The sequence below is a fragment of the Citrus clementina genome, unplaced genomic scaffold (genome assembly GCF_000493195.1).
Source record: "Citrus clementina cultivar Clemenules unplaced genomic scaffold, Citrus_clementina_v1.0 scaffold_3, whole genome shotgun sequence".
In the NCBI taxonomy this organism is placed as follows: Eukaryota; Viridiplantae; Streptophyta; class Magnoliopsida; order Sapindales; family Rutaceae; genus Citrus; species Citrus x clementina.
Window position 1 is genome coordinate 34,124,478 of NW_006262339.1, and position 27,431 is coordinate 34,151,908.

Genomic DNA, 27,431 nt, shown 5'->3' on the forward strand with positions numbered 1-27,431 from the left:
ATTTCAAATAAACTATAATACTATTAAGGACAAATGGAGTACGAATGAACTCCAAACCATGCTCATTCAAAAAGTGGCAAGACTGAAGAAACAAGGAACTCACTCAATTAACCTCATCGGTTATAAAGAAGCTGAAAAGAATCCTAAAAGAAAAAATTATCACAAGGGCAAGAAAGAAGCATCAAAGCTGAAAGTGCAACGCACCCAAGTCCACAAGAAGGGCATCAAGAATGAAAAGCGTCAAACTTAGCTAAAGTTCCTTATAACACTTTGCTAAAGATTGCCTGAAGTGTAAAACTTAGTTCGAAAATAAAATGTAAGTCTAGTGCTTTAATATGTTTCGAATTAAACTTAGCTAAAGTTCCTTATAACACGTTGTAGATTGATTCTGATTGCACTACTCATGCTTCAAACAAGATGTAGGAATTTCTTACGATCCAAACCATAAACCCAAATAAGAAGTTTATTTTCATAGGGAACCGAGTTAAAGCTCCAATTGAAGGCATTGGGACTTACTATTTGATTTTGGATATTGGACATCAATTAGATCCTCTACAGGCTTTTTATGTTTCTTCTGTTTCTCGTAATTTAATTTCCTTATCCAAACTTGATTCTGTTGGATATTCTTTTACATTTGGGCATGGATGTTTTAGTTTATTTAAACATAATAATATCATTGGTTCTAGAATTCTTTCTTATGGTCTATACAAATTAAAGCTTAATAATATTTTTGTTGAGTCTTTATTAACCTTGCATCATAATGTTGGCACTAAACGTGGTTTAGTGAATAAAAGTTCAGCTTACTTATAGTATAAGCATTTGGGTCACATATCCAAAGCAAGAATAGAGAGATTAGTAAAGAATGAAATCCTTTCAGATTTGGATTTTATTGATCTTGAAATTTGTGTAGATTGTATTAAGGGAAAACAAACAAAACACACAAGTAAAAAAAGAGCCGCAAGAAGTTCACAACTTCTTGAGATTATACACATTGAGACCTTATGACATTCTATCTTTTGGTGGAGAAACGTATTTCATCACCTTTGTTAAGGATTTTTCACATTATGATTATATTTATTTATTGCATGAAAAACTCAATCAGTGCATGCCCTAGAGATATTTATCAATGATGTCGAAAGACAACTAGATAAAAAAATGAAAATTGTCAAGTCTGATAAAAGAGGTGAACATTGTGGAAGATATACTGAGAATGGACAATACCTTGGCCCATTTGCTAAGTTCTTAGGAAGACGTGACATATGTGCTCAATACACAATGTCAGGTACTCCAAAACAGAATAGTGTAGTAGAGAGGCGTAACTGTACCTTAATGGATATGATTAGGAGTATGTTAAGTTACTCATCTTTACCCTTATCGTTGTGGATGGAAGCATTAAAGGCTGCCACTTATTTGTTAAATAGGATTCTTATTAAGGTAGTTCTAAAGACTCTATTTGATCTACGGATGGAAAAGAGACCCAATTTAAGACACATGCATGTTTGGGGTTGTCGTGAGGAATTAAAGAGTTATAATCCACATGAAAGGAAATTGGATTCAAGAACAACGAGCAGATATTTCATTAGTTATCCAAAAAATCTAAAGGGTACAGATTTTATTATCCTAACTATAGTACAAGAATTTTTTTAATTTAGAAATACCAGGTTCATTGAAAATGGTGAAATTAGTAGGAGTATAGAACCACGAAAAGTGGCGATCCAAGAAGTTAGAGTAAAAGCTCCGTTGCTTGTTACTTCTTCTAAAGTTGTTGAACACACTAACAACTTTTAAGAACAAAAAATAAATAATCTAGTACCTCATAATAAAGTTGTCAATAATGAACCTATGGCAGCTCAACCACAAGAAATATAATTAAGAAGATCTTAAAGAGAAAAAAGATTTGTTATTTCTGATGATTATGTGGTTTACTTACAAAAGTCAAAATTTGACTTGGGAATTGATAAAAATCCAGATTCATTTTCACAAGCCATGAAAAGTGCCAATTCTAATAAATGGATAGATGCCACGAAAGAAGAGTTGAAATTAATGGATCACAATGATGTTTAGGATGTTCTTGAATTACCTAAAGGTTGTAAATGAATCGCGTGCAATTATGTCTATAAGACTAAGCGTGATTCGCATGGCAACATGGAATGATATAAGGTCAGACTCGTTGCCAAAGGTTTTACTCAAAAGGACTACATTGACTACAAAGAGACCATTTCACCAATCTCTTAGAAGAATTCCTTTAAAATTATTATGGCATTAGTGGCCCATTATAATCTAGAGTTACACTAAATTGATGTGAAATTACCTTTCTAAATGGGAATTTAGATGAAGATGTTTATGTGGCCCAACCAGAAGGCTTTTTAGCTAAAGGAAATAAATCCCTTGTGTGTAAATAAAAGAAATTAATTTATGGACTTAAGCAAGCCTCCCGACAATGGTATCTTAAATTCAATGATCTCATCACTTTTTTTGGATTTAAGGAAAACATCGTTGATCTGTGTATATATCTTAAGGTCAGTGGGAGTAAGATTATTTTTCTAATTCTGTATGTTGATGACACTTTGCTAGCTGCTAATGATTTTAGTGTACTTCATAAGACTAAAGATTTTCTCTCTAAGAGCTTCAAAATGAAAAATATGGTTAACGAACCCTATGTAATTAGAATCGAAATATTTCGTGATAGAGCACAAGGACTGTTAAGGTTGTCTCATAAAGCATCTATTAATAAAGTTTTAGAGATATTCGGAATAGAAAAAAAAAACTCTGTAAGTGTTCTTCCAATTCAGAAAGGAGATAAGCTCAGCCTTATGCAATGCCTAAAGAACGAATTGAAATGCAAACAAATGGAAAAGATTCTTTATGCATGCATTGTTAGAAGTTTGATGTACGCTTAGATGTGTACTAGGCCAAACATCAGTTTTGCTATTGGAATGTTGGGCATATATCCAAGTAATCTTGGATTGGATCACTGGAAATCTGCAAAGAAAGTATTGAGATACTTGTAGTTATATTTATTCTAATGCTATTGATGTCAATGTGCAAGTGTACACAACAAGTAATATAATAATAAGTATTCAAGATCATCTCCACAGGGATTGTTGTTATAGGAATTGCTACAGTAATTTTATCAGTGCAATTTTTATTCTAAAATAGAATATAAAAAATTATAAAATTAATAAACTAATTAAGATAAAAATGCAATAAAGTAAATTATCACAACAAATATAAGGATGTAATCAATGGGAATTGAGCAGTTGAGTGATTAAACTCACTTAATGGTTTTGACTATTTTTCTAATATTTGGTTTGGTTGCTACACCACTGGGCATAATTCTTATGTATCCTTAGCTGTCGCATGTTGGATTTCTTATATCTAAATGCAACTCAACAGTGACCAATTGTTAAACTAACATCAGATATAGCATTACACGTTTTAGACTCTAATTACCTTATAAGGTGAATCCCTATATCTAGTTCATCACTAATTTTAGATGAGGCATGATCTTTTTTGAATCAAGTTAAACTCAACTTAGGAAATCTAATCTAAAACCAAGTATTACTCTGATATGTTATATTAAGACAAGTCTTTTTTAGGCTCTTTCTTAACTAGTATCACTAAATGGGTGGTCAACTAAAATAGTGAATTGAAATAAGTATTATCAAAACAATGTGCTATAACAAACATACAACAACATAAAATATCAATCAATCAACCATCAAGTTTGTTCATCACTTAACCAAAAATAAATTTAGTTCATAATCCGCTATAAAACAAGAATCAAAATAGTTTCAGCCATCAAATAAGTCATTATAACAAGATAAAAACAAGGGAACAAAAAATAAGAGTTGAGATCCGCTTAATGTTCTTCTAAAATCATTTGTTGTCGTCCTCCGCTCTCTCTTGATCTTTGTTTTTGTTGGTTAATTTTTTACTCAATTACTATTGATGTCAATGTGCAAGTGTACACAACAAGTAATAAAGTGATGAGTATTCAAGATCGTCTCTATAGGGATTGATGTTATTAGAAATGCTACATCAATGACAATAGTGCAATCTGACTCTATTTCAAGATGAACAAATTTTAAGTTGATTACTACCGAACCTAACAATTGTAAAGAAATAAAACAAAGAAACACAGTAATGAAGTAAATTAAATAAATTATGTAGAAGAATCAAATGAGAATGAAGTAGTTGAATGATCAAACTCTCTTCATGAGTTAACTGCTTTTCATCAACTTAGCACCAGTTGTTACAGCAATTCCTACAGTATTGAGCAAAATTTATTTTGCATCCTCAGCTGTAGCATGTTAGACCTCTCATACCTTTAAATATCCTAACAATGACCAGTTGCTATTCTACTTAAGGCATGACATTAAAAGCATCTTCTCTCTCTACCCTACAAGGTGAATACCTATGTCTAGTTCTTCACAAATCTTAACTCCAAGTATAATCTTTATGGGATTTAAGATAACCTTAATCTAGAAAACTCAAATTAAGATCAAGTATTACTTTAATATCCACTAAGACAAGCCCTTTTGCTGCTCTATCTTAACTTGAACCATTACATAGGTGGTCAACCGAAATAATAGTTATAATCAAAGCTATTAGAGTAAAATGCTATAGCAATTATATAACATCTCATAAGAACAGTCAAAAACTCATTTTGATTGTTTGTCACTCAACCACAAGTAAGTTTAGTTCATACATTGAAAAAGAAAAACAAACAGCAAAATATTGGTTATAGAATACATCAGTTCAATTAAGAGTAAAGAAAAGAACAAATGGAGAACGATAAAGATTGAATCCAAATAACTCTGCTGGATTCTTTTCTTATGCAGAACCGGTTCCCTTGAATTCTAATTGTTTTCCTCTTTTTCCCTTGATTTTTTCAATGTTAATTCCTTGCTGCCGTTTTATGTGATGTGCGCCCCTTTTTATAACTAAAAATTAGGGTAAACAAAGACATAGGGCGTGCATGAGTCAAATTAGAAAACTGCAGATCGCTATTCTGCAGATATCCCGTGCTAAGCTTTCTCTGTCGTTGTTCCAGGATTGCTACAGCAATGGGTTCTCCCTTAACTGCTACAGCACAACACTGCTCCAAATTTTATTTCACTTCTTTGGTGGTCATATTCTTCCTCCCTTTTGCCATCCTACTGCATCTGCATCCTTTCCATGAATTATAAGCTTCTGAAAACCTACAGTTATGCATATGTTTTGAGTACAAATTACTTTAAATCAAGCAAAACTTATTAAGACTAAACTAAAATGAATATTTATACAAAATGTAACAAAAATATAATAAAAATACATCATTTACTCTCTAAGTGATCTTGATTTAAGTTTAGAATTGCCATAATAACTCTCATTTCATGGAGTCATCAGTTTTCTCTTGTTTTATTTCTCTATTCTTTTCTCTCTAATGACAGCCTCTCTCTTTCTTTGTGTTTGTGCTCTTTTTATAGCTTAAAATTAAGGCAATTGAAGGTCGAGGGCGCGTATCTTCCAGATTAGGAAACTCTAACTCGCAATATTCTGAGTATCTTATGCCGAAATTTTCTCTATCAATGCTCTAGGATTGCTACAGCAAAGGTGCTACAACAACATTGCTACAATAACAACTTCAGCATCTACACTGTTCCAGACTTGTTTCAATTCTTTTCTAACCAAGTTCTTTCTTTATCTTTACAAGCCTATTGCAGCCGCATTCCTTTCTTGAATTTTGAGCTTTCGGTCACTTACAATTATGCATATAATCTAAGCACACAATTTATTCTAAATTAAACAAAACTTATTAAAAGTAAAACTAAATGGATGTTCATGCAAAACATTATTAAAATGAAATAAAAACATGTCATTTACTCTTTAAGTAATTATGATTTAAATTTAAAAGTGCCATGATAACACTCATTTCATAGAGTTATCAACAACTTTCACTAAGCTCTGGGAAATCTCCTTTATGGCTCTCTCAAAGCTCTTTTGGAGTGGTACAACCCTTTAATGTTCGTGTGTTTTAGCAATTCTATAACTCTTGGGGTTTCATGAGCTGTGTTGGCTAGTGACATGATTAAAACTCATGACACTTTTTTTCTCGAACTGGCCCAAACCCATAACTACTAATATCCTCTTATATGAATGCCAAGATATCGTGTTCTCTAATTATGGCAAGTACTGGAGACAAGTTTGGAAGATTTGTGTCCTTAAACTCTTAAGTGTGAAAAGAGTGAAATCATTTTGGCATGTTAGAGATGAGAAGTTTTAAGACATATTCGTAAGAGGAAGTGAGGAACTGATAGTATGTGACAACACTAGAATAGGCAATGACAGAGCTAGTGGAAAATCCAACTAGTATGAAGAGAGCTAGGGAAGAGGTTAAAAGTGTGGCAAAAGAGAAATTTGTTGATCATAAAATTTAGATCAACTATGTGCTTGGGAACGTGAAGATCAGTCTCAAAGTTCTCTTTGAGTTAATGCAGCTTTACTCTTAAATTTGAATGCTTTAATTTGCAAAATAAAAAATCATAAGGGCACGTGGATGTTTAAATCATAAAGGAGATGGGAGACTTTTAGTTTTGTTAATTCTTTTTTCTTATCTCCAAATTATAATGCCTTACCTTGTAATCCTGAGATCTTTTTTTAATCTCACCCACTTAGCCATGCCTAACTTCCTCTTAAATTCTGGTCTTATGCCTTTTCCACTATTGTTTACTTGTTTAACTGTCTGCCCTCCCGTACTAGCTTTGTCCTCTCTTTATGAAAAGATTTTTGGCTCTTCACCAAATTACTCAAAGCTTAGAGTATTTGGTTGTTTATATTGCCTTTGGCTTAGACCCTATTCCTCTTACAAGCTTGACATTCATTCCAAACCATGTGTGTTTCTCAGGTACTCTCTAACTCAAAGTGTTTATTTATGTTTTGATCCTTCCATATCAAGAATTGTTGAGTCTCATTATATTAAATTTGTCGAGTCGATGTTTCCTTTCGCTCCCATTTCTAGTCAATCACCATGTCCACAACCTCACACAATTGACACACGGATCCCTCCAATTATTACTATCCCCAATCAAGTATTGTCACTCTCCCCTGTCTGATGAGGCAAATTCCTAACTGCCCTTTGTGTGATGCTCCCCCAATTGTCATCATCGCCACATAATTTACACCCGCACCTGTGTCTCAACAGCCACCCTCATAAACTCCTCCCACTTTCACTAACTCTGCACTTTTGAGTTAACCTCTATAGATACCTATATCTCAATTCTACCAAACTTCTATAGAAACAACTCCCGTCTATTCTTCGAATCCAACCTTACCTCTACTTTCATCTTCCTCTCACCAAGCTCTAATTCATAACATGACTACTAGTTCAGAAATTAAACCTCTCCACTCAACTTTCTCCCTCTATTGATCTTGAACCCACCTCTATGATCCAAGCCCTTAAATCCAAAATGGCATCGAGCCATGTCTGAGGAATATGATGCTCTAGTTCAAAATGGGACATGGGGCTAGAACCCTCTATTTCTAGTCACAATATTCTTGGTTGTAAGTGGATTTTTAGAACTAAACATCATTCTGGTGGTTTTATTGACATGTTTAAAGCTTGTTTAGTGGCCAAAAGATTTCATCAATGGCCCAGTGTTGACTATCATGATACTTTCAATTCTGTTGTAAAAACAACCACTGTTCAACTAGATCTTAGCCTTGCTATTAATCGCGAATGGTCTCTCCGTCAACTTGAAGTCAACTATAATGCCTTCATATTCTCTTTATTAATAATTATGGTAATTCTTAGTAATTTCTTTTGATTGGTTTATTAAGAGACTTTTGAGAATGATTCTAGGCTTTTCTAATTTACTAGAGTTATTAAATACACAAGGCATGTGTGCTTGCTTTTTTACTTGCATTTGTTATGTATTTATAATTTATATTTAGGCAATGGCTACCTTAGAACTGCTCTAAGGTAAAGCACAAATTACAGCCACATGCACAAAGTGATAAATAGTAAAAAATACGTTATAACTTTGATCATATAGTTATGAAGATATATTTTATCTTAGAGCGGTTCTAATATAATTCGACCCTTATATTTATCATAAAAGCTTGCATTTATTCAAAGATACAATTATGAACATTCATAATTACCTTTTGGTAAGCTTGTCATATATTTATTGTTACGTTATTAAAGTTTCTTTATTGAAACTTACTTTAATTTATTGTTATATTTATTAAAGTTTGCTTTGTTTATAATTACACTCATTAAATTTTGCTTTTATTTTATTATCATTTTATTAAAGTTGCTTTATTAAAGCTTTCTTTACATGTATATTTGTATTTATTTATTTGTTTGCTTTGTGTTTGTTAATGCTTGGTTCAAAGCCTGGACTTGAAAGAAAGAATATAGATTTATTCAACTTCTTTCATTATTCATCTTCTTTCTCTCTTAACTCCAAGTTCTAAATTCTAAATGTCTTATAGTAACCTTCTCCATTTCTACAATTGAGTTAGAGAACTTAGCTTAATTGAAAGCTTCTTGATTGGTGGCCCTTTATTGTTTATGTTTTCATTGTTGTGAATATATGCATTATTTGAAACGCTAGTTGTATGAAACATGTATAGAAATTTCTGGACAGTATGAGTATTTTGTATTAAATCATGGCCATGTAAAAATGATTTTTGAGAATAACCTTATCTTTCTGTAATCTAGACAAGCAAGGCTTATTGAATAAATTTTATTTCATAAGATTTGACTTTGTTTTTATTTTATATGGATTTTCGAAACTAACACTGTTGCACTGGAAAACTGTGGTTCTAGCAAAACAACTAAATTCCCAAAATTATTTGTAGTGTCAAATGAACTCGAAAAATTTTGAACTTTTTAAGTAAGGTTAATATATTTGTATAGTACTTCCAATTTTAGTTTCATAATTTTCTGGTTAATATTTAATTTTATAAAAATCCTAGAACGCATTCTGTTTTAGTTAAGGCACTATGAGATAGTTTTGAATTTGTCATGAAACAAATCGTTTTGAAATTGTTTTTAGCACTAGTTCATTCTGAAATTTTTATGGGAGATACTTATGGATATCCACCATACTTCTGCATAATGTTATGTCATTCTAATCTTTAAATTAAGAGTTACAATTTAAAGAATCAGACTTATTTGATTTAAGTTAAAGGATCAGGATATTGGAATAAGTTCTTAATAGTTACACCTTGAATCCTTTAAGGTGTCTGAGGCTGATTGAAAATTGTTCTGTCATTTTTGTATTCATTTTTCATATGTAGCAAATCCTTTAAGGTGTTTAAACTACTTCTTTTGTCAAGGTAAGCAACTCTATTCCTATTGTACTTGATATCTAGTGTACTGGATATGTATGATAATTTTGATATTTCAATATAATTATAAGTACATTTTTTTCTTAGTTCTTCGCAACAAAATTAATTTATGTAAGTGTTTTCAAATCTAATTTTTGTGTTATTTTTATGGTTTTAACAAAATATTATAAATGCCTTTAAATGTGTAATTTATTTTGCTAAATAATTATATTTTTTGAAATTTTCCATAAAATATTAGAATGGAAATTGTTCTGCAAGTCTAAATCTTTGTTATGATCTTTTAGGAGACTTTATCTATGAGAATTTATGTGAGAGCCACCTCTTGAGGCCATATGGGGGCCACCTCTCGAGGGTTATAGTGTCATGAAGTGCCACATTCAATACAAAGTACCACGTGTAATTTGCTACATATGAAAAATGAATATAAATGTTCTGGCTCATTGTCCTTAGTCATTCTAATTCTGATTCTAATTCTAATCGTATTATACAACACATATGTTCTATACCAGTATTGGATTTTTGTTCTGCGTGTGCACACGATATTCTAATTTTGATTTTGTTCTGACTAGGTCACCAAGAGTATAGGTGACGTTATATGAGATGAGCTAATCTTTTGGTTCCTGTATTTATATATTATATGATCTATTTTCGTGATTAGTTATGACTTTGATATTCTGAATCATTTATGAATCTGTCCTCCTGTTATAATGTCATTTTGTAAAATTTATGCTTTTAATATACATATCGATAAATAAGGCTTGCAATACTTTTGGTATCATATATCCCTAGTGCGTTAACAAATAGTTTTATTTACCGAGTTGACGGCTCACCCTTTATCATTATTTTTTACATATTGAGTGACTTGTTGAGAGACCTGCTTATCTTTGGAGGGAGAGATTTATTTACTTTTGCTAGTTAAATAAAAGAAGGATGGATTTCTATTTCCTTTAAGCTTGTTAGTCTTTTTAACTTGTAATCATAGAGTTTTGAGACTTCTGTTACATTTATGATTTGGGAGAAAATGTCAAGTATTTGACTTATAGATTTATTGATCTTTTTAATAAAATTTAAGGTACTTTAGTTTCAAATTTTGTGAGAGGATTTCGATTTGTAAGTAACCTCCTATTACCACGTGCTCCGCGCATGTTAAATTTGAAGTGTTACATCAACAATGCATCCTACAAGATCATCTCTCAGAGGATGTATACATGAGTCAACCCCCAAGTTTTGTTGATTTAGATTTTTCATTTTATGTCTATAAGCTTCAGAGAGCTATTCATGGGCTCATAAAAGCTCCCCGAGCATGGTACCATGAGCTTTGCAATTTTCTTATTTCTTTGGGTTTTAAGAATTCAGATGTTGATCTTTCAAAAAAAAAGAAAAAAGAATTCAAATGCTGATACATCTCTTTTTGTTCTGAGCAGTGGTGGTCATCTCATGTATCTTCTACTTTATGTTGACAATATAATTTTCACTGGTGACAATAATGATCTAGTTTCTAGATTTTTTACTTTGCTTGCTCACCGATTCTCTCTCAAAGATCTTGGGCCATTAGCTTATTTCCTTGGTGTGGAAGCTGTTTCTCATGCTCATGGTGTTCTGCTTTGTTAGAGATATTATCTTTTTGATGTTCTTGACCACATAAATATGCAGGCAACCAAACTAGTTCTCACACTTTTGTCAACTAATCGGTCTATTACTTTGCATTCGGGTTCTGCTTTTTCTGCTCCTACCGACTATTGGGTTGTGGTTGGAAGTTTGCAATATCTTTTACTTACACGTCCGGACACAATTTATGCATCGGCCGACCACTGATATGATGGCATTTTACTTACAAACCGTCTCTTGTGTTCTCTTTGTAGCTCATTAAATGATGGCATTTTTTTATCGGGATTCTCTACTTTCAATACATACCTTTTTTGATGTTGATTGAGCTGGCAACAAGGACAATTTTATCTCTACTAGTGCTTACATTATTTATCTTGGTTGTAATCAAATCTCCTAAAGCTCTAAGAAGCTGGCACTATGGCCTACTCTACTACTGAGGCTGAATATCGCTCTATTACTACTACTGCTGCTGAACTCTGTTGGGTTTGTTATTGTTAATGCTTAATCGACAAATGCAACCACCTTGAACTAATTAACGCAATTGGATCAACCCAGAACAGCCAAGAACTAGAATTAGAAACAAAAATAACCCCAGCAAGATTCAACAAGAACGAATAAGTAAGCAAAGAGACGAAGAACACAGAAAAAGAATTTACGTGGTTCGATACCAAGGTACCTACATCCACAGCTGAAAAACTAGTAGGAGGCTAAAGCTTTATTAATGGAGATGATTACACAAAGAATCTATGGAGTGTAGAGATTAAATCTCTTGTTTATAGAATTTACTATCTCTCACTCTATATATGCATGCATCTGTTTCTGAAATCAGTCGCTAAGAATAACGACTTTTAACTAACAGCAGGCCCACATCTCCAGCTCAGCTTGCCATGTCAGCATATTAACAACAAAATTAAACTTACAGATTCACAAATCTCCACCTTAGTTTATTATGATTTCAAGCTTTCCTCCATCTCTATTTCAGTATTTCGGGACTTAGTTCACATGTTACCAAGTCCAATCGAGTTCAAAGAACTCATGAACTTAATTGCTGGTAGTGGCTTAGTAAGCATGTCATCTAGATTAACCTCAAAAGGTATTTTGACAACACTAACTACACCACTACTGATTTCCTCCCTTATGAAGTGTAACCGCACATTTATATGCTTAGTTCTCTCATTATATTTGGGATTCTTACTTAACTCTATAGCACTAGAGCTATCACTGCTAATTGTAACTGTCTTTTGCTTGAATCCCAACTCAGATATTAAACCCCTTAGCCAGATTGCCTCCTTTACTGCCTCAGTTAGAGCAATGTATTGTGCTTCAGTTGTTGAGAGAGCAACAACTGATTGCAGTGAAGCCTTCCAACTAATAGCCCCTCCAGACATGGTAAAAACAAAACCAGTTATGAATCTTCTTTTATCTATATCACCTGCAAAGTCTGAGTCTACAAAACCAGCAACCTCACAGGTGGCTCCATTGACTTTCCTAAACAAAATGCCATGATCAGAAGTCCCCTTAAGATATCTCAATATCCACTTGACTCCATTCCAGTGCTCCTTGCCTGGATTTCCTATGAACCTGCTGACAACCCCAACACTATATGCTATATCAGACCTAGAACAAACCATAGCATACATAACACTCCCCACTGCATTTGAATAGGGAATCTTCTTCATGTATTCTATGTCTGCATCAGTTGTTGCCTCTTGAAGCTTAGAGAGCTTAAAGTGAGCTGACAGAGGTGTCAACATAGGTTTAGCATTATCCATGATGAACCTATTGAGCACTCTCCTTACATAACCAGCCTGAGTAAGAAACAAAGTTCTTGCTAGTCTGTTTCTTACAATCTGCATACCCAAAATTTTAGTTGCAGCACCTAAATCTTTCATTTCAAACTCGTTGTTGAGCTACATTTTGAGTTTCTCTATGTCTTCCCTCTTATTGCATGCAATAAGCATGTCATCCATATAGAAAAGTAAGTAGATGTAGCTGTCATTAGCCAAGTTTCTGTAGTACACACAACTATCATACTGACTTCTGCTGTAACCATGGCTACTCATAAACTGGTTAAATCTCAAATACCACTGCCTTGGAGACTACTTTAAGCCATATAAACTTTTCTTAAGTAAACATACCATATCTTCAACCCTTTCTTCTATGAAACCCTCAAGTTGTGTCATAAAGATTTCTTCATCAAGGTTAACATGTAAGAAAGCAGTTCTTACATCCATTTGGTCTAACTCCAGGTCAAGGAAAACAGTAACAGCAAGCAACAAGCAGCAACCTTATGGAGATGTGTTTTACCACTGGTGAAAACACCTCATTAAAATCCACTCCTTCTTTCTGTGTGAAGCCTTTAGCTACCAGTCTTGCCTTGTACCTGGGTTGTTTATCAACAAACTCTCCATCCTTGAACTTATAAATCCATTTACAACCCACTAGTCTTTTATTTAAGGGTTTTTCTACCAAGATCCAGGTGTTGTTTTTCTTAAGAAAGGCTAATTCTTCTTCCATTGCAGCACGCCAATTAGCTTTACCACTTCTACACATGGCTTCCTTATAGCTCATAGGTTCTTCACCACTTAGTTCTTCAGCAACACTTAGTGCATATGAAATAAGGTTAGTAATGCCATATTTCTTAGGCATTCTGATTGTCCTCCTTTCTCTATCCCTTGCAAGTTGATAATTGTCCAGCTCATAGGATTTGAGCTCCTTGTCAGGTCTTTCTGGAGTCTTTTCTGCAGGTTGATGGCCATCAGCATGTTCTACCTTCAATTCAGCATTATGTTTCCCATCTGAACCAGTAGACATTACCTCAGTTTCTACTTTGGACAGCAACATTGAGTCTTTATCAAACACCACATCCCTCCTGATTAGAGTCCTTGAGGGCTTGCCATCTATGCACCAGATCTTATACCCTTTTGTGCCTTCTAGATTTCCTATAAAGTATCTTTTCACTGCTCTTAGTTCTAATTTGCCCTGACTAATATGAGCATATGCAATGCAGCCAAAGATTCTGAGGTTAATAAGATCTGGTGGTTTTCCTGACCAAGCTTCTTGTGGAGTTTTGAAGTTTAAGGCTGATGAAGGGCTTCTATTCACTAGATAAGCTGCTGTTGTGACTACCTCAGCCCAGAAATGCTTAGATAGGTTTGCATTGAGCAGCATACACCTGACTTTCTCAAGTAAGGTTCTATTCATCCTTTCGACAAGTCCATTTTGTTGTGGAGTGTGCCTTACTGTTTTGTGCCTTGCTATGCCCTTGCTCTTACAAAATTCATCAAATTCATTACTACAGTACTCCAATCCATTGTCTGTCCTTAGCCTTTTTATCTTCTTACCAGTATGATTTTCTACAAGTGTTAACCATTCTTTGAACTTCTCCAGGGCCTCACTCTTCTGTCTTAACACATAGATCCAGACCTTTCTTGAGTAGTCATCAATAAAGGTTATGAAATACCTAGCTCCACCATGAGAGGGAATCTGGGATAGTCCTCATAGGTCTAAATGAATGTAGTCCAAGGTCTGTTTTGTTTCTTTTCTTCCTGTGTTGAATTTTTGTCTTGTTGATTTACCAAAAACACATTTTTCACAGAATTCTAATGAGGATATGTGGTCTTCACCAAACAAGCCTTGTTTCTCTAATTCTTTTAACCCTCTTTCACTCATGTGTGCTAGCCTCATGTGCCACAGCTTGGTTTTATCATTACTCACAGTGGTTGTAATTCCAGGCAAAAGACAAAACCCTACTAGAGCATAAAGGCCATTCCTTCTAACTTTTTTCATGATCGTAGTACCATTTTTCATCACATGAATCTCACCATTTTCAAGTCTAATACTACAACCAATTTGATCAAATATGCCTAATGATATAAGGTTTCTTTTAAGTTTTGGTACATATCTTACTTGATCTAAGTTTCTGATTTCACCATCAAACATTTTTATATCAACGGTTCCAATTCCAGCAACTTTACAAGCTAAGTCATTTCCCAACAACACTTTTAAATGTCTTAAAGAAATGCTTATTTGGGCACATATGGAAAGAGCATCCAGAGCCAAGTATCCATTCACCAATTTGGTGTTTTTCTGTTGCTACTAAAACATCAGCACCCTCTGAGTCTCCTTCATCCTCTGATACAATGGCAGTCTTCCCATTTGATTCATTTTGAAGCTTCTCAAGCTTTTTCTTCTCAAAACAATCCTTTACATAATGCCCTTCTTTCTGACAAAAGTAGTATTTCCTCTTCTTTTTCTTTTTTTTTTTCTATTTTATCTTTCTGGTTGGCATTTTTCTTTTATTTGTTGTTCTTTTTCTCTGCCTTTGACTTGACTGTTAATCCTTCCCCGTAGCTTTGATCTTTCCCATTAGATCTCTTCTTCGAATCCTTTGATTCCAAAGCACTTTTGACATCCTTTAACGTGAGAGTCTGCCTTCCATATAAAAGAGTGTCAACAAAATGCTCAACTGAATCAGGCAGGGAGCTTTGCAAAATTAGTGCCCTATCTTCATCTTCCAAATCAATGTTCACATTTTCAAGATCCAAGATCAGCTTATTGAATTCATCCAGATGATCCTTTATAGCTACTCCATCTTTCATGTAGAAAGTGTACAGTCTCCTCTTTTTAAATAATCTCTTAGCTAGTGACTTTTCATATATAGGTCTTCAAGCTTTGACCATAATCCTGATGTAGTCCTCTCTTTTGCAACCTTTCTCAGCACTTCATCAGAGATGTAGGATGATGATGCTATGAGCCTTGTTATTAATGGTTTTTAGATCTCCTCCTAATCTTGAGGAACCCTCTGCATGTTCTTTCTTGCCCTTTGGATTTTCATCTTCATCATCAAGAGCACTGTCGAGCCCTTGCTGGATGAGAATTGCTCTCATTTTAAGACTCCAAAGGTAGAAGTCATTATCACCATTAAACTTTTCGAGATCAAATCTGGTAGTCGTCATTTAGATTAAGAACAGCCCTAAGAATTGATCTGATACCAGTTTGTTAATGCTTAATCTACAAATCCAACCACCTTGAACCAATTAACGCAATTGGATCAACCCAGAACAGCCAAGAACTAGAATTAGAAACAAAAATAACCCCAGCAAGATTCAACAAGAACCAAGAAGTAAGCAAAGACAAGAAGAACACAGAGAAAAAATTTATGTGGTTCGGTACCAAGGTACCTACATCCACGACTGAAAAACCAGCATGCTTTATTAATGGAGATGATTACACAAAGAATATATGGAGTGCAGAGATTAAATCTCTTGTTTACAGAATTTACTATCTCTCACTCTATCTCTCTTAAAATCACACGCTAACCTTGCCACAAACTAGCCCTTATATATGCATGCCTTTGTTTCTAGAATCAGCCACTAATAATAACGACTTTTAACTAATAGTAGGCCCACATCTCCAGCTCAGCTTGCCAAGATATCGCGTTCTCTAATTAGGGTGAGTACTAGAGACAAGTTTGGGAGATTTGTGTTCTTGAACTGTTGAGTGTGACGAGAGTTTAATCATTTCAATTTTCAGCATATTAGAGATGACGAAGTTTCAAGTTTGATCAATAAAATTCGCCATTCGTGTTTCAATAAAGGAGGCCCTCTTAATTTAATGGAGATGCTACTATTTGTTTCCAACAATATAGTTTCCCGCTGCGTTATTGGGAGGAAAGCTGATGAAGAAGAAGAAAATATTGGAAAAAGCAATAAGTATGGTGAGTTATTAAGAAGGCTAGAAGAGCAGCTTGCAGCCTTTTGTATAGGGGATATGTTTTCATCTTTATGATGGTTAGATGATCTATCGGGACTCATTGGTCGTCTAAACGCAACTGCTAGAGCATTAGACGCTTTGCTTGATCAGGTGATTGAAGAGCATATTAACAAGGTATTATCAGAAAGTGATGATGTTGATGACCAATCTGATAAAAAAGACTTCGTGGATATACTCCTCCATCTTTGGAAGAATAGCATGCTTGGGGCAGAGCTTTCTCAGGACAATCTTGAAGCAATTATCTTGGTCTGTCTCTTCCCTTTAACTAGGTAGTCTCAATTATTAGCTCGCCCTAGATTTTTTACATCTTTTGCACACATCACGCGAGCCAAAGCGCACACTTGCGTATATACATATACATATGCATCAGACTAAATATTTCTTCATGTTTCGCATTCTTAGGACATGTTTCTAGGAGGAACTGATACTACAGAAACAACACTAGAGTGGGCAATGGCAGAGCTAGTAAAAAATCCAACTAGTATGAAAACAGTTCAGGAAGAGATTAGAAGTGTGGCAAAAGGGAAATTAAATATAGACATGAAGGATATTGAGAAGATGGACAGTTTGAAATGTGTCCTCAAAGAAACTCTAAGGTTACATCCACCAGCTCCTCTTTTGGTTCCGCGAGAAATAGCACAGTGTGTCAAACGGAGAGGTTACGACATTCCTGCAAAAACTCGAGTGATCTGCATGGGCAATTCAAAGGGATCCTCGAAGTTGGGACAAGCCAGAAGAGTTCTTTCCAGACAGGTCTTTGAATAACTTCCAGACATGTTTTTGAATAACCCGGTAGATTGCCAAGGCCAAGACTTCCAATTCATCCCATTTGGTGCTGGAAGACGAGGCTGCCCTGGGATGTCGTTTGGGTTAGCTGCAGTTGAGTATGTCATCGCCAACCTTTTGCACTGCTTTGATTGGAAATTGCCTCTTGGTGAAGTTGAAGAGAATTTAGGCATGACTGAAGTTAATGGGCTAACGGTTCATAAGAAATTACCCCTTTATCTTGTGCCAGCACTTGATGTTTCTAGAAAAATGTCCATTGTAGTTATGTTCTGATCATGACCATCCTCTTTTAATTTCCCTCTTGTGAAAAATTGTCCCACTGTTGTTAATTTTCTTCTTTGTTCATGGATACCTCGAAGAGCATGGTTTCATCAATTTTGTCCCGTCTGTATTATATGGGTCCACTTTTTTATCTTTTTCTGTAAATTCCATCAATCGATTAAGGTTTAGATAATTACAAAAAGTTAACAATTACCAAGGTGCCAGTTATCGTGATTGCAAAATGTTACACGCATCGAGTTGATGGGAGAATTAATTACAACTAGTCAAGAATTAATAATTATAAAGCTACTATTTTGGGGAAAAAAATTATATGACTGACATGTTGACGGCAACGGCAAATAGGTATAATAATAATACCAATGCTGTTGGTGGGAGACTATTTGTCAATTTTTTTTTAATTTTTAATTTATATTCCTATGGCTTGAAAGCCACTCTATGTTGATCATTCGTTTATTTTCTAATTCTTATTTTAAATTAATGAATTCACAAGATTTCTTGGTACACAAGAAATTTAATGAAAAAAATTAAAATTTAACTTAATAGTCGAAATGTCATTCTATTTACGAAATTAAGAAATAACCATACCGTAGATACAAATATTTCTCCCTGTCCTACTCTGGCATTACTTGCTTACTCTCTCTAAAATTGAAGCCGGAACCCTATAATAAAATTTAAAAAAATAAAAAAGGAATCATGCTTCCAAACGGGCTTTGGATTTTCAAGTAATTTTCAAGCTCAAAAGTCAATGCATTGATTTATTACGAGGTTTTATTTTGAATTATTAGTAAATACTTGAATTTGTATTTGAGTGGGGTTTTTGATGCTTTGATCACTTGGTATTGAAATTAAATATCTTTTGAATGAAAGATATTTAATATTCTTGAAAAAATCTAGCTATTAATTAAGAAATAAGATTGTTTGCTTACAATTGCTTGAACACCGAAGCTTAAAAGCAAGTTGGAGCTAGCTGCCAATTCACTAGAACACTTCCTTCAGAAAGATTGGGAGGACTACCACTATGGATTGATTAGGATGAATTTTGATTAGGGAAGCCGGTACTCACTGGGGACAGCTAAGAACGTGTAGCTCTATGTTGATCATGTTGAATTTTTCAATCTAGCATTGTTGGATCCTTAAGTCAATGTTGGGTTTATATGTCAATAATTATGTGTTACGGACTGTCATATAAGGTTATGTCTAATTAAAAGTGATTTATTAAAGTTTTTGGTATTATGAGTTTTAATATATCTAATAGGGTGTGGGCCTTTAATGTTTAGAAAACTAATTGTATTCTAATTATATGATGGGTAGAATTAGGAATACCTAGTTTCAACAGAAAAAAGTTGTCTCTATAAGTGGCTATGGTTTCCGGTCACACGTATCTTTCTATTCTCTATTAACATTCCATCATCAGAGAGAGAGAGAGAGAGAGAGTAGTGAGAAACTTAAAGGATTCTTTAGAAGAACATGTAGATATGAAAGGCCAACCACAAAATCTTATAGAGCAATTCAATGTTATGAATTTAGGTAAGCTTCCGCCTAATTCGTTATTGATTCTGGGTGATACAACATGAATATTCCCGGAATATACGTGATAGTTTTCACCAAAGGTTTTCTCCTTCAAACAAGTGGTATCATAGCCCCTTCATGTTGAAACATTGAGAATCAAATTTGTTTTGATTAATGATTAAAACTTTGGTGCTCTCTAATTAATAATACCAGAATTATTAATATTATTAATTTTGAGAACAAAATTAAGGAAATTCAATATTTAAAAAAATTCCAAATTCGGTTTCATAGTTTCAATTTATTTAGAAATTAAAGCTGGTGGCAGTAACAGCCACCATCAGCATTCAGGAAAGCAATTTGAAGCTACGGCCACGACCACTGCATCTAGAACCAAACAAAAAAAAGCAATCAAGAAATAAGGAGCCTTAAAAAAAAAGGATGGCTTGGCCATGCTGGCAGCCATGCCGCGGCACATAGGTTAAGAGTGGCGGCCACAGCCGCTATATGAGGAAGAAGAAGCAGCGGGCTGGCGCGTAAAAGATGGAGAAAAGAAAAAGATGTATTAGGGTCTCTTGGTTAATATCTTTAAAGTCCCTAAGATATTATAAATTTCCTTTTGGGCACAATGGTTAAGGAAATTTTCATTTAAGTCCTAAACTTGTTTCGGCTTAAAGAAATTTAATTTTGGGCTCAATATTTTGGGCTTGATAGATTAAAATTAAGGGTTAGTTCATATTAGCGCATTAAAATGTAAAATTAAGATTTGGTCCATTAAAAAAAAAGTTGGCTTCATTTGTGGGCTGGTTCAGGATCTGGTTCAGGTTAACCTGAACCGATCAATGATCAATGTTGATGTTGACCAAGCTTTGACCCCTTTTTTTGGGTAAATTTTTTGTGCAATTTTAAATATGTTTATATATTTTTTGAGATAAATTAATTGAATCAACATGTCGCCAAAGTAACCTCTCTTGTGGAAATTAATTTATTTTGGAATAGAAAAGATTCTATATATATAATTTCTATAAATATCAATCGGCCCAAAGGAAGATTCATATTTAATAGAATTATATGTGCATTTGTGGTAATAAACACGTGATGATTATTCAGTTTTACATGTGAACAATAAATCGGCTCAAAGGAAGATTTATTGTTTGACATGTTCTTATTATTAGTGTTTGATTACTACACCAAGATATCACTTACAAGTTAATATTTTGTTCAATGATGAAATACTAATAGAGTGTCTGGTATCTTGAGATGGGGTTTACCTTTATTTTAACTTAATTTTGTTTTAAGACTAATATGAGCTAGTGTTTGTTTATTTGTTGTTTTCTGATTCAATTATGCCTGTTGTTAATATTACTGCCAACATCAATTCTATTCTTATGCTAAATGGCTCTAACTTCAAATCATGGCAAGAGAACATCTTAATAGTTCTCCTAGTCATGGATCTTAACCTTGCGTTAAGTGTTGATATTCCCCCACCTCTTATGGATAAAGGTACCTTTGATTACAAGAGGGATATAGAAAGGTATGAGAGATCAAATAGCATGTGTATCATTATTATGAAGAAGGTCATTCCAGAAGCACTTAGAGATTTAAAGTCTGAAAAGGTAGTTATTGCTAAACAGTTCCTTACAGAGATTGAACAAAGGTTTGTCAAGAACGAAAAGGCTGAAATTGGTACGCTCTTGACAAGTCCAATTTCAATAAGGTATAAGGGCAAGGACAAGGGTAGAAAAGGAACAAGAATAAGAAAGCTGCAGATACAACACCTCAAAAGAAACAACAAAAGAAATCGGATGATCCAGAAGCCACCAATTGTCTCTTTTGCGAAGCTGAAGGAATGGTTTGGTTTGTTATGAGGTTAATTTAACTACGGTACCTAGACACACGTAGTGGATTGATTCTAGTGCAACCGCTCACATCAATGTGTCTATGTAGGATTGCATGAATTGCGGAAAGCCCAATGATGGTGAAAGATACATCTATGTGGGTGATGGTAAGACTGTTGAAGTTGAAGCAATTAGAAAATTTATATTATTATTAAAGATCAAATTTTATTTGGATCTTGATAAAACATTTATTGTTCTGTCTTTTAGACGGAACTTGATGTCTATTTCCGCTTTGGACAAAAATAGTTATTCTTGTTCATTTGGAAATGGAAAATTTAGTTTGTCTCATGATTCAAAACCGGTTGGTTCTGGTTCTTTGTCAAGTAATGATAATCTTTATATGCTTGATACAATTGTTTCATTTAATGAATCCCTGCAATTAAGTACACGAGATTTAAAGAGAAAATTAACCAATGAGAATTATGTTGCATTATGGAATAGGAGATATGCAACAACACTAGAGTGGACGATGGCAGAGCTAGTGAAAAATCCAACTAGCATGAAAAGAACTAGAGAAGAGGTTACAAGTGTGGCCAAAAGGAAGTTTGTTGATACTAAAATTTGGATTAACTATGTGCTTACGAACGCGGAGACCGGTCTTAAAGTTCTCTATGAGTTAATGGGGGTTGACTCTTGAATTGGAATACTTTAATTTGTAAAACAAGAAAATCGTAAGGGCACGGCACGAAAAACGCTCTTGATCCTTAAGTCAAAAAGAGATGAGAGCTTCTAGTTTTTTTTTTTTTTTTTGTAATACTTATCTCCAAATATAATGCCTTACCTTATAACCAGGATTTTTTTTTTTTTTTGGGTCTCACCTACTTTCCCGTGCCTTACTTCCTCTTAAATTTTGGTCTCATGCCTTTGCCCCACCATTTACTTAGTTAACCGTATGCCTACTACCACATTAGCTTTGTCCTCTTCTTATGAAAATTTTTTTGGCTCTTCACCAAATTACTCAAAACTTAAAGAGTATTTGGTTGTTTATGTTACCCTTGGCTTAGACCATATTCCTCTTACAAGCTTGACATTCATTCCAAACCTGTGTGTTTCTCGGGTACTTTCTCACTCAAAGTGCTTATTTATGTTTTGACCCTTCCATGTCAAAAATTTTTGTGTCCCGTCATGTCAATTTTGTCGAGTCAATGTTTTCTTTTGTTCCTCTTTCCAATAAATCCCCATGTCCACAAGCAAACAGAATTGATACATGTATCCCTCCAATTATTACTGTCCCCAGTCAAGTACTGCCACTCTCCCCCCATCTGATAAGCCAACGTCCCAGCTGCCCTTGTGTGACGATCCTCCAACTATCATCATCTCCACGGAATCTGCACCTACACTTGTATCTCAACAGCCACTGTCATCAACTCTCTCACTTCGACTGACTCGGCTGTTGAAAAGTCAAATTTGGTGATTTGTTTATTCAAATTGGTTGAAAAAAGAAAGGTAAGCCTCATGCATGCATTTGTCAATTTTGAAGAATTTAATTGCAGATTTAATTGACAATTTGACAAAGGGTTTGGTACAACAGTGCAACCATTTTGGCTATAAATAGAGATGCATTCTTTACTTGGAAATCATCTAAAAAACTTGAGAGCATCCCAAAATTGAGAGCAACAATTCAAGTAAAGAATTGAGAGAGTGAGCAATTGGAGAGTGTTTGTGATTGAGAGGTTTTTCCTTTCAAGTATGTGAGAGTATTGTGTGTATTTAGGTTTTGGGAAGTAAGATTTCTTTACTCAAATTTTATACTCCAATAATTGTTAGTTGTATAATTATTTTCTCTTGCTCCCGTAGACGTAGGCATATTACCGAACCACGTTAAATTTTGTGTTATTTATTTTTCTGCGATCATTTGGTGCGCTTGATTCCACATTCTAAGCACAACATCTGCACCTATGAGTTTACCTCTACAGAGACCTATATCTCAACCCCGCCAAACTTCTATAGAAATACCTCTATAGAAATAACTTTCGTCCTTCTTCGAATCCCACCTTACTGGTAAGAGCAATAAATTTGGTGAGTTATCAAGAACGCTGGAAGAGCAGCTTGCTACCTTTTGTATAGGCCAAGACTTCCAATTTATCCCCTTTGGTACTGGAAGAAGAGGATGTCCAGGGATGTCATTTGCGTTAGCTACAGTTGAGTATGTGATGGCCAACCTTTTGTACTGGTTTGATTGGGATTTGCCTCTTGGTGAAGTTGAGGAGAATTTGGACATGTCTGAAGTTAATGGGCTAGTGGTTCATAAGAAATTACCTCTTCATCTTGTGCCAACACTCTACTCCCCTTACTCTTAATCTTTATATGTCTAGAAAAATATCCATTGTACTTATGTTCTAATCATGATTATCCTCTTTTAATTTCCCTCTTGTGAAAAATTGTCCCAGCGTTGTCAATTTTCTTCCATGTTCGTGGATTCCTTGAGGAGCATGGTTTTATCTATTTTGTTCCCTGTCCGTAGTATATGGGTTCTCTGATTAATCGTTTTCTATAAATTCTGTCAATCAATTAAGTTTATAGAAATAAAAAAAGTTAACAATTACCAACGGTGCTAGTAGTCGTGGTTGCAAAATGTTACGTCCATCGAGTTGATGGGAGATTAAATACAACTAATCAAGAATCAATAATCATGAAGCTAATATTATGAAAAAAAAATTTAGATTATTGACATATTGACAGCACGGCAAATATGTACAATAACAACAGCAATCGTGTTGATGGGATATTATTTGTCAAAATTATTTTTAATTCTTATTTTTTATTCCTGCGGCTTGAAAGCGACTCTATGTTGATCACTCATTTATTTTCTAATTCGTATTTTATAGTTATAGATTTTTAATTAGAACTACGACCATTTCGCATTGGAAAGTAAAGAAAGCAAAAGTTAGTTTACAAAGTAAGGTGGGTCTATAATAATAAACCCATGAGGAGGAAGCTCAAGCACGCAAGACCAAACACAATTGAGTAGCCTCATCTAAGAATCTCGTAATTTGGTTGTCGTACTAAAAGGATAGAATCAATCTCCTCCTTCAATTAAGATGATTCACATGATTGTGCTTGACTTTAGGAGTAATCTCTGCAATTCCATAGACTAAGGAATCCTCTGTAACTTTCCTTTTTCAGCTTCGTAAACTTGTGTACAGCTTCATGAACTTGTATATATAATTACTTGGCTTTACAGTAATAAATCATCCTTTTCACAATCTCTATCTCTGACTTTATACGTACATTTAGGAGTTCAAATACCAGGTATTTAACTATTTTTTTTAATTAACCACTGATCACTCACCTGAATTTTTACTCAGTAATCTGCATAGCTCACAGTAAGGTAATGCTTGTTTAGAAAATATATTAAAATAGAAGTCCTGTGCATAGAATATTTCAAAATGCTGCAAGTTTCATAAAACACATGTAGATCAACATATTATTCTATTATAAGAGATTTTATGTAACCATTGAACTAATTAACATTCACAAATTAATTGCTTTACATGTGAGCTAGATTAATTTGAACTACAGACCTCTTCTTCCATAAGAGATTTTATGCATTCAACTAACAGTCAAACACCCACAAAAATTAATTGAGGATGAAATGAGATAGCCTACAAGCTACGGCAACAAATTGCCTAGATATTTACTGACCAAATCGAATTCTACGAGTACTAATTTCTATTATCCTGATGGCATTAAATTAAACCATATACACCAAATTACAGAACAAACATAACAAAAATAAATCATCTCCTACCTAAATTGTTTCCCAAATGTCACTTTTTGCCTTATATATTGAAATTAATTTCTCAAGAAACACATGATCACAAATTTTTTACTTGCAGATTGATTCCATCTTCCATAATGAAGCTACAAAAGTTGAATATTTTATAGTGGCCCACATGCCATATTATTAAATTAGTAATAATTTAGAATTTAAATTATGTGTTAAAATCTTATTGGTTAATTTAGAAAAAAAAAACCAATTGTCCACTTTGATAGAAAGTGGGAATTAGAATTTTATTAAAATTGGTCTTCTCTCCACCCAATATAAAAAGGGTATAAGGTTAATTTTTTCTCCATCAGAAAGTGAGTTAGTCTAAAGGGATTAAGAGAGAGAAATCAATTTTGCTCATCTTTAATTTTTTACAGTGGGATTTGATCAAAAAAATTTGCTATGGATCAAGGTATGTCTTCTCTCAATTATTGATGATGTGAAAATCATATTATTCTATGATCTTAAGGATTAAAGTTTATACAAATTAGGGTATATTTACTTTATGGGAATTGTAAAAAATTCGAACAATAAATAGGTGAACGAACATACTCAGAAAAAAGTAAAAAATTAAAGAAATTAGTCAGCATGAGAGCAAGTAGTATCTTAAGCTCAACAATGGCCAAATTTTGTATTAGACACACTCGACGACCAAATCCAACTGGGATGTCTTAGAATTTAATTCTAAGTGCTATGGTTGCCCGTGTAGGTGGAGTATGGTGGATCTCTATGTTGAGAATCATGGCTGCTGTAAAGGATAAGGTGAACTAGGCTTATAGTCAAGGTAGAGTTACTACCATTCAAGTAGGTGGAGATTTTTTGAATGAATTGCAGCAAAAGTTGAAAAACAGTTGAAAAAAAGAACTAACAAATTTACACGCATTTTACTTGAAGTTTTAATTTCTTTGGAACTTTGCATGGGCGTCAAATAATGGCATATGAATGAATGCATGAAAGTCAAGAAATCTTTTATGTGCATGGACTTTCATCGATTTCGTATGATACTTAAATTGCGGAAGTGGGCGCGTTGACGTCAGTCTAATCATTCCATGTCATCCTCTACGAGGGATTAATTCCGTAATTAAAAAGCTTGATAGAGTTGAGAATTCAACGTGCAAACCCCAATTGAAGCTTAATTTGGGGAATCCCAACCTGAAATGGCTCTGGTATCAGTCCTGGTGAAGCAACTGCTGCAGCCTTTTATGGGCATATCAGAAATTTACAACCCTCCCCTGTCCACCTTTCTTCTTCTTCTTATCCCCTTGCTCACACTTGTGCAGTTGCTGAAAATCACCAGACGTAGTAGTAACCATCTCAACTTACCTCCATCCCCACCAAAGCTTCCCATTCTCGGCAACCTTCACCAGCTTCTGGGAACCCTCCCTCATCGCCCTCTCAAAGCTCTTTCCGAGCGGTACGGCCCTTTGATGTTCGTTTACTTTGGCAATTCTCCTACCCTTGTGGTTTCATCGGCTGAGTTGGCTGGTGAAATGTTTAAAACTCATGACATTGTGATCTCGAACCGGCCCAAAACCACACCTGCTAACATCCTCATTTATGAATGCCAAGATATCTCGTTCTCTGATTACGGCGAGTACTGGAGACAAGTTCGGAAGATTTGTATTCTTCAACTCTTGAGTGTGAGAAGAGTGCAATCATTTCAGCATGTTAGAAATGATGAAGTTTCAAGTTTGATCACTAAAATTCGCCTCTCATGTCTTCATAAAGGAGGTCCTGTTATTAGCTTAATAGCTTTAGTATGTTCATCAGTCCATGCAACAAGGTTGTTCTTTAATCTGTCATGTAAAGGTTTCGACATTCCGTTGATATTAGGACAGAAATCAAGAACATAATTTAGACTACCTAAGAATCTCTGCAATTGTGTTTTGTCAAGGATTTTATTAGGAAATTTATCAGCAAAGGCAAGAGATCTTTCAATAGGCGTAATGGTTCCCTTGGAAATGTAATGACCTAGGAACCTGATCTTTGTTTGAAACAAATAGACTTTAAAACTAGAAATTGCCAGACCAGCCTTTCTAGTGGCAAGGTAGAAAGTTTTTAAATGTTTGAAACGTTGATCAATTGTTTGGGAGAAGATCAACACATCATCAATATAAACAATGCAGAATTCAGAAAAAGGATTATAAATATCATTCATAATTCTTTGGAATTCTGAAAGTGCGTTCTTTAAACCAAATGGCATTACAGTCCATTCGTATTGTCCAAAAGGAACAGTAAATGCAGTTTTATAATGGTCTTTTAGATGGATTTGAATTTGCCAAAAACCCGAGTTCATATCAAATTTTGAAAATACAAAAGCAGAATGTAGTTTTTGGAGTAAGCCTTTTTTATTAGGTATGGGATACCTAATCCATTTTAAAGCTTTATTAAGAGGTTTGTAATTTATTACAAGTCTGGGTGTTCCTCTTTCTATTTCAGAATTTTTGTTAACATAGAAAGCGGCACAA

The 27,431-nt window shown here is 34.2% G+C and overlaps 1 protein-coding gene and 1 pseudogene across 1 annotated transcript; both read left to right on the forward strand.

The window, feature by feature from the left end:
- The first annotated feature begins 1,155 nt into the window (after nucleotides 1–1,155).
- Nucleotides 1,156–23,494, forward strand: LOC18047392 (annotated as a pseudogene).
- A 2,626-nt stretch (nucleotides 23,495–26,120) lies between these two features.
- LOC18047393 (cytochrome P450 71A1) lies at nucleotides 26,121–26,816 on the forward strand. Its single transcript, XM_006442566.2, has one exon. It carries the CDS (start codon nucleotides 26,121–26,123, stop codon nucleotides 26,814–26,816), a length of 696 nt encoding a protein of 231 aa, XP_006442629.2.
- Nucleotides 26,817–27,431: the final 615 nt, after the last annotated feature.

What these genes read in the sequence shown, in the direction of transcription:
- LOC18047393 (XM_006442566.2), top strand. Translation starts at nt 26,121, where the DNA reads ATGGCTCTGGTATCAGTCCTGGTGAAGCAACTGCTGCAGCCTTTTATG.